Source organism: Emydura macquarii, unplaced genomic scaffold (assembly GCF_026122565.2).
Source record: "Emydura macquarii macquarii isolate MOO-44397 ecotype Brisbane River unplaced genomic scaffold, CSIRO-AGI_Emac_v2 contig_587, whole genome shotgun sequence".
NCBI classification, from domain to species: Eukaryota; Metazoa; Chordata; order Testudines; family Chelidae; genus Emydura; species Emydura macquarii.
In genome coordinates, this window is record NW_027130724.1 from 15,379,976 (window position 1) to 15,390,308 (window position 10,333).

At 43.4% G+C, this 10,333-nt stretch overlaps 1 protein-coding gene across 2 annotated transcripts; it reads left to right on the forward strand.

Annotated features, from left to right (window-relative positions):
• The first annotated feature begins 2,693 nt into the window (after positions 1-2,693).
• Positions 2,694-5,610, forward strand: ADM (adrenomedullin). Of its 2 annotated transcripts, none has more exons than XM_067540779.1 (4): positions 2,694-2,830; positions 3,385-3,498; positions 3,752-3,892; positions 4,373-5,610. In XM_067540779.1, exons 2-4 carry the CDS (start codon positions 3,401-3,403, stop codon positions 4,719-4,721), a joined length of 588 nt encoding a protein of 195 aa, XP_067396880.1. In that variant the 5' UTR covers positions 2,694-2,830; positions 3,385-3,400; the 3' UTR covers positions 4,722-5,610. The 2 variants fall into 2 exon arrangements, with proteins under 2 accessions (XP_067396880.1, XP_067396881.1); XM_067540780.1 differs by having other exon boundaries at positions 2,699-2,830; positions 3,388-3,498.
• Positions 5,611-10,333: the final 4,723 nt, after the last annotated feature.

Genomic DNA, 10,333 nt, shown 5'->3' on the forward strand with positions numbered 1-10,333 from the left:
GTTCTACACTTCGACTTTGACTGGGATTTTACACACTACATCTTGTAGAATGCTTACAATCATATCTTTAAGTCCAACTTCAGTATTACAAAGTAAATTGCATATAAATTTCATTAAATTAATACCAGTTCATACTTAAGGGCTAAATTCTGTACTTCTTGCACAAGAAAATTTCCCACTGACTTTAAGAAAAGATTTTCTTGCATAAGTCATATGGAATTTGGCCCAAAGCCTATTTTCCCATTGATGCATAGAGATTTCAGAGAAACTCTTATGAGAGTAATAATACTTAGCACTTTACCTATTCAAAGTGCTGTACAAACACTAACTAATCCTCACTATCTTCCTGCAAAGAAGTTACATATTGTTAATCCAATTTTACATATGGGAAAACTGAGATACAGAGAGGTTGAAGTTACTTGCCCAAGGTCAACAGCAAGTCAGTAACAGATTAAAACTACATACTTCATAACATTTAGCCTAGCACTCCTTCCTCCAGACCACCAAGTTTCCCAATTAATGAGAGTTAGTATCTATGGGAGAATGGACATCTCATAGGAGAAATATTTTCCATTATATTTAATTATATTGCATCAAAATATATTATGAATAATACTTAACAAGGAAATTTCTGTGTTTGTTTTTTTAAGTGTAAATAACTTGTCTGTTTAAGATATAATTTTCAAAATAAAAGAGGCACTATTACCGCTATGTACAAACTCAGTGCTTAGACCTCATTTTTAAACTCTCTGTGTGTATATGCTTAGCTAGAACAACAAGCATCTGAATTCAGAAAGCAATGTTTTCATGTTAGACCTAAAATCAGCTTTCCCTGTCACAGCCCTTTTCACAAAATCAACACTAGTTGATACCTTCAGTGCCAAATTTCAATCCCATGTTAGGTTAAAATGATTGAATAATTGAAATGGTATTTGTAATGAACAAACTTTTAAGCATGACACTGCTGAATGACAAAAAGTAGTGAGTGGTTTATTACAAATCTTAAGTCAGTGTAGGACTCTTCCTGTATCATATTTTCTAAAAGTATAAAGAATGCAATTTCTCCTTTGGCCAATAATTTTTAATTAGGGATTTTAATTGGGGATTTTCCACATTTGAGGAAATGTGTCATCTTACTGGAAATGCAGAAGATTATAAAATAATAATATGAAAGGAAAGCAATACCCATTACATTAAATCCTGCCTTCTGAGAAAAAGTAGGGTCAATATCATGCATTTTTGCTGGTTAAGGAAGGTTTTAAACAGATGGCTAGGAGTCACTTGAGTTTTAGTTACATAAAAGACCATTTGAAAGTATGTTAATTTGTTAGCTGTTTATTATTGATTTTGTCTATAAAATAAAACTCTTGAAAGAGTGATTTTAAAAAATTATATATTAGTGATATGTTGATTTAATTCCTTTTCTCCCTCATCTACTTCTTAATTGTTCCCTCCCTCTGCTGATCCTTTAACAGTCACTGCATTATTATTAACTTTGTTTTGGGAAACAGTTTGTATGAAAGGAAATGGAACTACTGAATAAAGCTCACCAGATTCCTAAGGATTTGTAGAATTAAGACCTGAAGTTGTATTAAAATCCCAATTTGGAAACTTCCTACTTTTTCTGGAGAAACCTAAAGTGTGTTTCGAAGTGAGCGCCCTGTCTGCCTCCCCGACAGCAGCAATTTGATGGAAAATAGTTAAACGGGAAAATGTCTCTGTAATTCACCTACAACGCCCCCAACACACCCTAATCACCTTACTGTCATCTAGCAACCTAGTAATCTATCTATCCCAAAAGGAGGTGTGTACGCTGCGGTTGCCATGAGACATGAATGCTTCTGGATGCTGCTGGCGAGGGAGGGATCACGTTAGAATGAGTCAGCTGTGCAGCCAAAGGAAAGTCTCTATCATGTTCATCTACATACCTTTCCAAGAGTGATACACGCCACTAGTTACCAAAAAAGACAGCATCACACACCTGATTTCCTAAATAATTTTTCTCTTAGCAGGACTGTGAATTAAATGTCTCGGGAGTCTGAATCCAGTTTCTACACTTTAACAATATCTAAACGTCAGCTTACTTTAAAACGATCAACAACAGACAAAAACGCTCTAGAGTGTATAATAAATAGGAATGTCTCTTTACTTATGTAACAGAGCCTGTTCTTTATTAAAATTATCCATTGTACTTCATCTTTTCCAAATATAAATGCTTGTAAAAGTTTTGCCTTGCTGCACTTGTATGGATTTTGAAAGTGATCATCAGGTCTAGCTACAATACATCTATTAATGTCTATCTATACTGTTTATATCTATGATGGGAACTATATATTGTATACTGTATCTATATAGGTCAGAGGTATTGAGTGCTCCGAGTATAGTAGAGAATTATCAATTCAGCAGATATTGGAAGTTGTAATGAACGTTGCAGCATGCAGTGACTAAGAACCCACACTTAAAAATTCCAATTTATAATTAGCACAACGCCAGCGAGCCTTGTACGGGATATTTTTCGCTAATCTTCTTACTTTTGCCCTAGTATTGGTTGCCCCCAATTCACGCTCCTTACAGCGGTATGATTAATGCTAGACATGCACCGGGCAGGCGGGGCTGGAGGGCAGACAATGTCAGACCAGTCTACGAAGCTCCTCCCCCTTCCCTGCGGCGCTGCTCTATAAAAGTGTGAAGTGGAAGGCAGGACAGCCAGTGGTTGTTACCTCAGTGACACGGAGAAGGGTTTCTCGTGGCAGAGCGACTCCGACGGAAACTGCTACTTGGGATCGGTATTCTAAAAAGATTTTTCTCAGTGGATTATCATCATTACCAGGTACGGACCTTTTAAAGAGAGCAGTCAGGTGGTGGGGGGAGTCGTTACCAAATCTGGTTTGGTTTTTTTTAAACGCATGAAGTTATGCCGCTGAGTTTGCACTGGCTCTTGGTATCCGTTGCAGCTCACAGTGTAAACCCAGAGTAGTTTTTTCTATGCGAGGTCAGAGAGCTGCGCTGTCAAGGGTTAAAAGCAAATGCAGTCTGTAGGCTGGTAAGGGAATCCATTGCATGCTTTTAAAACCCGAGCTCAGTAGCAAGCTTTTTTCTAATCGCGCGAGTTAATTAAATCCTCATTCAACCCACTGGGGGTGTTTTGACAACAATTGTAGCCTTCAGCCATGCAAGCAAGTAACATGTTTGGCAAAAGCAAACTTTGGAGGCTCTCTTATTTACTCTGCGATAAATTGTTAAGTCAATATTAGCGCTTCGCTTAGCACACACACAAAGTCCCCAGTGGCTGGGGACCATCCCGAGGCGCAGAGTTCACTGTAACCGAATACAACATCTATGTTAAACATGCCCACGGTGACATTTCTTCTCGCCTTCCTCCAGCAGGGTTTCAGCCAGAATGAAACTGGTTCACCTAGCCCTCCTCTGTCTCGGGTCCCTGACCGTCCTTGGGGTGGACGCTGCCAGGCTGGACGCAACTTCAGAATTCAAAAGAAAGTGAGTATCCAAATGGGCTTCTCTGCCGAGGTTGAGATGATGAACTCTTAGAAAGGGCTTAAAAGCCCGAGCCCGGACTCCGTCCTAGACCAGACGCTCTTAACAACCTGGGGGATAGCCGGGTGCCTGAACCCTACAGCATCCCTTTGGGAAAGCTGGCTACAGCCCCTCGCCTGTGTTTGGTTTGGCTCCTGCACTGTGGGCTCGCGCTAACAGCCCCTTCCTTCTTCCCTCCCTTTGCTGCGCCTTGCAGATGGACCAAATGGGCCGAGAGCCGGGTCAGGCGGGACGCGAAACCTCCCAGCACGTTCAGCGGGCAAGTGGCGGCTGCGGACGTGCAGCCTCTCATACGGTCCCAGGACGTGAAGGAGGATCCCCGAGTCTCGCATCCCAGGTAACTTCACGGTCACACACGTAGCGCCGGCACTTGCGCAAGCCGGTGGGAAGATTTCCGTCTCCCTTGTTTGGGCTGCTTGAACCCTCGATTTCCCCAGCCGGGGACAGGTCCTCTGTGGACTGTAAAAGCTCTTGGGAACTGTCTCCGGCCTCCCACATTTTAGCTGGCGGGAGACCAACCAGCCAGTTCCCATTTATATTTGGCTTTCCAAATGGAACTTGAGCCCCGGATACACAGAAATAGTAACAGCCCCCGTCAGATGGCGAGGTCACCCTCACCTCCTCCGACAGCCTGGTAGCTTTGGGCTATAGCCTTTCCTCCATGGCCGGTGTTTATCCTGGGTACTCTCCCCTTTCCCGGCCCGCACTGCTAAGTCCTGGCGTTCCCCAGCCCTCTTCCTCCTCCAGGAAGGTCCCGTTGCTCTGCAGCACCATTGCTCCTCTCTCACGTCCGCTTCCTCTCCCCTGTGTCTTGCAGCCACCCGGAGGATGCCCGCATCCGCGTGAAGCGCTACCGCCAGAGCATTAACAGCTTCCCCCACCTCCAGGCCCGGCGGCTGGGCTGCAGGTTCGGGACCTGCACGATCCAGCAGCTGGCCCACCAGATCTACCAGCTGACGGACAAGGACAAGGACGACGCCGCCCCCATAAGCAAGATCAGCCCCCAGGGATACGGCCGCAGGCGGCGCTCGGTGCCAGACCCTCGCCGGACGCGCTCCCAGCGGCTCGCCCTGCGCTCCAGCCCCTCGGACAGCAGGAGCGCCGCAGTCCCAGGCCAGCCCGGGCGGCTGCAGGCGCAGCTCCGCGCCCGCTCGCTCAGGACTTAGAGCTGCCGCTGAGCAGGCAAGCACCGCGCTGGCGCCGCCTCGGAGGGCGGCTTCCCCCGGCGCTGCAGCATCAGGGAGCTCGTGGGGCCGAGCAGCCGCGGAGACCGAGCAAAAGCTGCGAGCAGCGGAGAGAATCGCTCCGGGGCGGGGGAGCAGGACGCGCACCCGCTTGGCCTGAACCCAGAGACTTGGGGCTCCGGCAGCTGCCGGCCCCCCAGAGGCACCGGCCGGGCCGGGCCCGCCAGCTGCTCAGCGCCGGTAGGAAGGGGCTGTGTGGGGCGGCGAGGGGCTGGAGCGCACAAGGGGAGAGCTCACAGCTGGCCTCCCTCAGTGTCGAATCTGGCCCCCCTTCCCTCTGGTGTCCCATCACACGAGGCTGCCAACAAGTGAAGTTGTGAACCCTGGATCTCGGACATACGGGGACTTATTCTTCCTGCCTGCCCCCGGCCACTGAGGTGGGGTGGGATGGGGGGGAAGCGAAGCACCCTCTGCATTGTCTGCACCCGGCAGGGAATCGGACACTCACTAGTCCCTGCGGGGACTGCCTTATACTTGAATGTAATCGAGAGGAAAAGTGCAATTGTATGTGGTTTAATTATAAGTGCTGTGTGTGTATAATAAGATAAATATCAATATTTAAGTTGTTACTGTTTCCCGTCCTTTTTGCATCTTGGAAAAGAGTTATTTTTATACGTTATATATTTTGCATAAGGGCATTTTAAAAGCAGTGTATCCCCTCTATTTTTCATCGCGTGAATGTAAAATCTTGGTGTTTAACTTTCTCTGAGTCTCTTTTATCCTACATTCCGGACTGGTGACAGATGTAGAGAATTTATCCGCTATTCTCCATGGGTAACGTGTGAAATAAAATAAACACTATTACATAAAACAGTGCTGTTATGGTGTCTCTGGAGAGGGTGGACAAGATCAAAATTAGTAATTTCTGACCCTATTCTCTCCTATCGTAACTAACTTGGCACGGCAGTGCAATAACAGGGCTATCAAGCCATTAATCACAGGCAATTTGTTAACAGCCAACGCAGGGACCAAAAGCCTTTAGCAAGTAAACATTATAAAAGCACAACCCCCGCTTTCAAATCGCGGAGCAGGGCTATTTAGAAGGCTCCAAGGCCTTTCCTAAGCACATGTTTCAACTCGGGCTGAAATGTGTCAGGGGCTGGATTGATCGTGCAAGTTTATTTTTGCCATAATTAATCAGAGAAACAACTGCAAACTTCCAACATTGCACAACAAAGTAATAGATTTATTGAGGGAACTTGTTCCAAAAACTGGTCATGGAAGTTTACAAGGTTACTTATGGTGAAGGATTTCCTGGGCCACAGTTCAGGTTAAAATTAGATGCTGTCCGGATCAATGTGGGCAGGACAGCTTAATGTTACTTAAAACTTCCAAAAACCACGGACCAGAAAATAAATTCGAGAGACTATGGAGTTTATTAATGGAGCTACAGCACCATCTAACGGTGTCCATTACCCATGCTCTAAAGATCAACTCAGACACGGATTGAATATTCAACCACCAAGAAGGTGGAACCCCACTACTTGAACCATATCCTTGCTTATAGACTTGAAATGAGGAATCATTTTTAAAGGAAAAATAAATTGAAACAATTAGTGCCTCCTTTACCAGAGCTACCTCTACAAGGGGTCTCCAGTTGTTTAAACAAAACTTGCAGTTGTGTCCATCAGCTGCATGTGCCAGGGTTGATTTGTACACCCACAAGTTTTGTAGGCATATTTCATAGATGCCTTTAGTGTTAAGACTCCCATAGTCTAGTGCTGTGTGGGTTTTATACTGTTAGTTTTTGGCTGAGGTTTTGATTTTTACAAAGTGGCACTTACATATATTTAGCAACAGGTGGCAAGTAAAACTTACAAGAGAGAGTTTTCCCGTTCCTGCTGTTGGCCTTTCTGATCCAGATTGTGTGGAAAATGGAGATAGGATGGGTGAAAATAAGATTTTCAAGCACATACTTAAAACATTGTCCCTTAAATGCTTATCAGGCTTCCATTTTCCACAGAAATGAGTTGTCTCACATGCAAATTTCAGCTGGTGGCTGCCAACTACAAGTAGCTGCTGTAAAAAACAATTACAGATATCAAGATCTTGAAATAAGGCTGGCTTCTGCAGTCTATAATGCCTTACTTGTTTGTTTGTTTTAAAGAAAGAAAATACAAAGGATGAAATCCTGGCGCACTCACGTCAACTGAATAATTCATACTAACTTCAGAAGGGCTAGGATATTGCTCATATTCTCTTTCTGTGGGAGCAATAATTTATGGAAGACACTCTCTGCAGTTACACAACTGTGCACCCTGGGTGACCCCAAACTTGTAAGGTTAGGCTATAGCAGGTTGCAGGTTTGATGTTTGCTTTAATGGATAATAATCTACAGCATGCACATTCCAGCTACCTTCTTTACTGTGTTTCCCCCCCCTGTATCTGTTGCCAAAAACCAGTCCCTTGTTTAAAAGAGCATACTTTTTTTTTCTGTAGGGAAATACTAAAGATGAGGCCTGCAAGATCTATAGCCGACTTGGGCATGACCGAAGCCATCAAACTGGTGCTGGGTGGCGCTTTCTTGATCTCCTAGGAGTTTAATAAATAGGTTTCAAGTTAAAAGGATCAAGAGTGCCATCTGCTGCAGATGGAGGGAGCAGCAAACCCCGCTCTGAGTAGCAGGACAGTACTGCAGTCTGTGTTCAATAAAGGTTGAACAGGAATTAAAGAAAAGTAAAAAAATCTGTTTTTCCTCCCTATTAGTTTTTTAAAAGAAGGGGGTCTATTATGTATAAAGAGAAACATCGCTGAGCCCTACATGCCAGAAGATGTTGGGAAGGGCCTTTGCTAGAGATTACTACATGACTTTGTTCAGTCCCTAGCATCAGGGTCCATGAACTGATTGAAGCATGTAGGCAGTACTATCATATAAATATTAAAACTGAGTAGTAAGATTGGCTCCCCATCTCCAGCCAGTGTAGTTTGGGCTCCTGAAGTGAATAGATCTCTTCTGTAAACCTCCTTGAGGCCATGGAATTAATTTTAGGGGACAGAGGGAAGGAAATGTCATGTTAAGGGCAGCTGATGTCTGCCATATATATTAATCATGGATTAGAATATTTCATTTTATGGGATGGGATGGAGGGGCCTGTCATCCATAACAATCACGTTCTAGAGTTCCCAATTGATTATCCTCTCAGGTGGGAAGGATGTGGGGTGCATGTGTGGAAGGGGCAGAGTGCAGCTTTCTAACTCCACAGATTTTAGAGATTTGCAAGGAAGGGGAGCTGCAGCCCTAGTTAGATCCTCAACATACTAACCCCCTCTGAGGGTTAGGGGAAGTGGTGAGACAAAGTTGCATGCAAAGAACTCGAGAGGATGGTGCAGCTCTCTGTTGCTTTTGGGGCAAGGGTGGATGAAAATGTCAGGGGCAGTAGCAATTTATTTTCCTTCTGCCCCAGGATCCATCTTCCAAAATATCACATGGAGTGGTTTTTCAGGGGATGAAGCTGTGAAGGTAGCATTCCTCCATTCCCTATTTTTTTGCATCCCTCCCTTGGCGAGATCAACCCAATTAGGGTCCCTTCTGCCTGTTGATGCAGAGAGCATGACTGGCTGCTTACTGTCAAGTCACCTCTTCACTATGGACATTCTAGGCATAATTACAGGCTATACATTAAAATATCAAGTACAAATAAAATTAAAACCAAGCAGATAAACTTAACCTGATCCACAGGCTAGGCCAAAAGCTCAGAGAAATACAAAGTCTTTAAAGCTCTGTCTAGGAAACCAATTCTGTAACCTTCCTACAGATCAGTAATGAGAGTATTATAAATCCGTAGACTGCAGAGGCAAACACACAACCCAGATCTTCCGGTACAAGTCACAGGCTCTGATTTGCTCCCAAACCATCTGCCCCAAGAAGGTGAGATGGTACCTAAGGTGCTAGAAACTGAATAAGAGTTGTGTGCGCATATCAAGGGTAGCATGTGGTCCAGCGTGAAAGGTGACAAGTGAAACTGTCATCACGTCTCCAAAATCAGCAGCAGCTGTTTACATGGGGCCTCAATTAAAATTAAAGTATCAATGTCAAGGGACAGTTTGGAGCCTGGTAGGCCAGCACTGCAGAGGCAGCTTAAAACACTGTTACAAGTTCCATATAGACCAGGGTTGAAGTTCAAAATGATTTTTGTGATAGAATGGTGTATTGGAATATGAGCTCATCCTGTCCACCAGCCAGTCCAAGAATGTATGCCCAAAAAGTGATCACCTTTCTGAACAAAGTTTGAGCGGTGATGTGTCAGGAGATTTCTGCTTTCATTCATGGGATCTCCTTTCAGAGCTATTACATTCAGTATGCTCTCTGGCTACCCTAGACAGGGTAATATGCCAAAGACAAAGAAAATCAAATTGTTCTAGCTTGTTTTTATTACCTAAATACATTTATTTCACCAAAGAAAAAATTTGAGACTGCATTATTACTGCTTTATGGACCTGCAAAATGACAATATCCCAGTGCCTTCCCCATAAAAACTCAGAGCATCACTTCTACCCTGCCAGAGAAGCTAGCAGTTATATTTCTCTCTCTAGTAGGGTAGCATATAAATGTAGTTCTAGCAGCTACATCACCTGGAGGGCTAAAAGGTATTTATAGTTCACATATAATAGAAGGAAATCAAACAAGTGTTTTTACTTTTACCAGATGATTATTAAAGCACCTGTATATGTAAGTTATATCCAGCAGTGTATTCTCAAACTGATGATCACAAAAATCTGTGAAGCATCTAAGTCTCTACTAATAAGAACTGTAACATGATGCCAGAAATAACTTTTTCTTCAAGCACAATGACAGAGAAGGGAATACTAATGAATATTTTGGCACATATGTAGAATTTTCTGGCTCATTCAGTACCCAAGAGACCAAAGATCATAATTAAAGCCTATAATGGCAACTCCAGACAACTATCCAAATATTTTCCTTGTGTGGTCAATACACCATTTTGTATTATCTAACATCATAGTTAAGTAGTGCAGAGCATACATGCACCAAGAGAAAAATAAATTCCAACCAGGATGAGTGCACCTAATAACAAAAAACAATTAAGTCTAAATGGACTTTGTTTACTGTGTTCAAAGGGTTTACAGGTTGCTTTTATTACTCAAATATGTTTCAAGAACTATTTATTTCACCAAATAATTTGTTTCAGCTTTGAAGTTTTAAACTTTTAAGCACTTAGCTCCTTGGAACAGGGTCATATATCCTGCAGTGAGGGAAAATAACATAGTTTGTTCATGAGGTGAAGACCTTTGTTATGTAAAGGACCTTTTAATACACTCTGCTTCATCCGATAACACTATGAGAGTGTCAAGAGTTTTGAACAGTTTATAAAGAAATGCTGCTAGTGTAAAACAAGATAATGCTCATGATTTGATACTGGCAGAACTGCTTGGCTTTTTTTTCACACGTTTCACAACAAAGCTCCAGAAACGTCACCAACTATGTTTGAAATGTGAATACTTCTCCCCCATTTTCACTGCATTTTGCAAATTCATTATTGCTTCCCACATCTGCCAGTTTGCAATATGTGTAT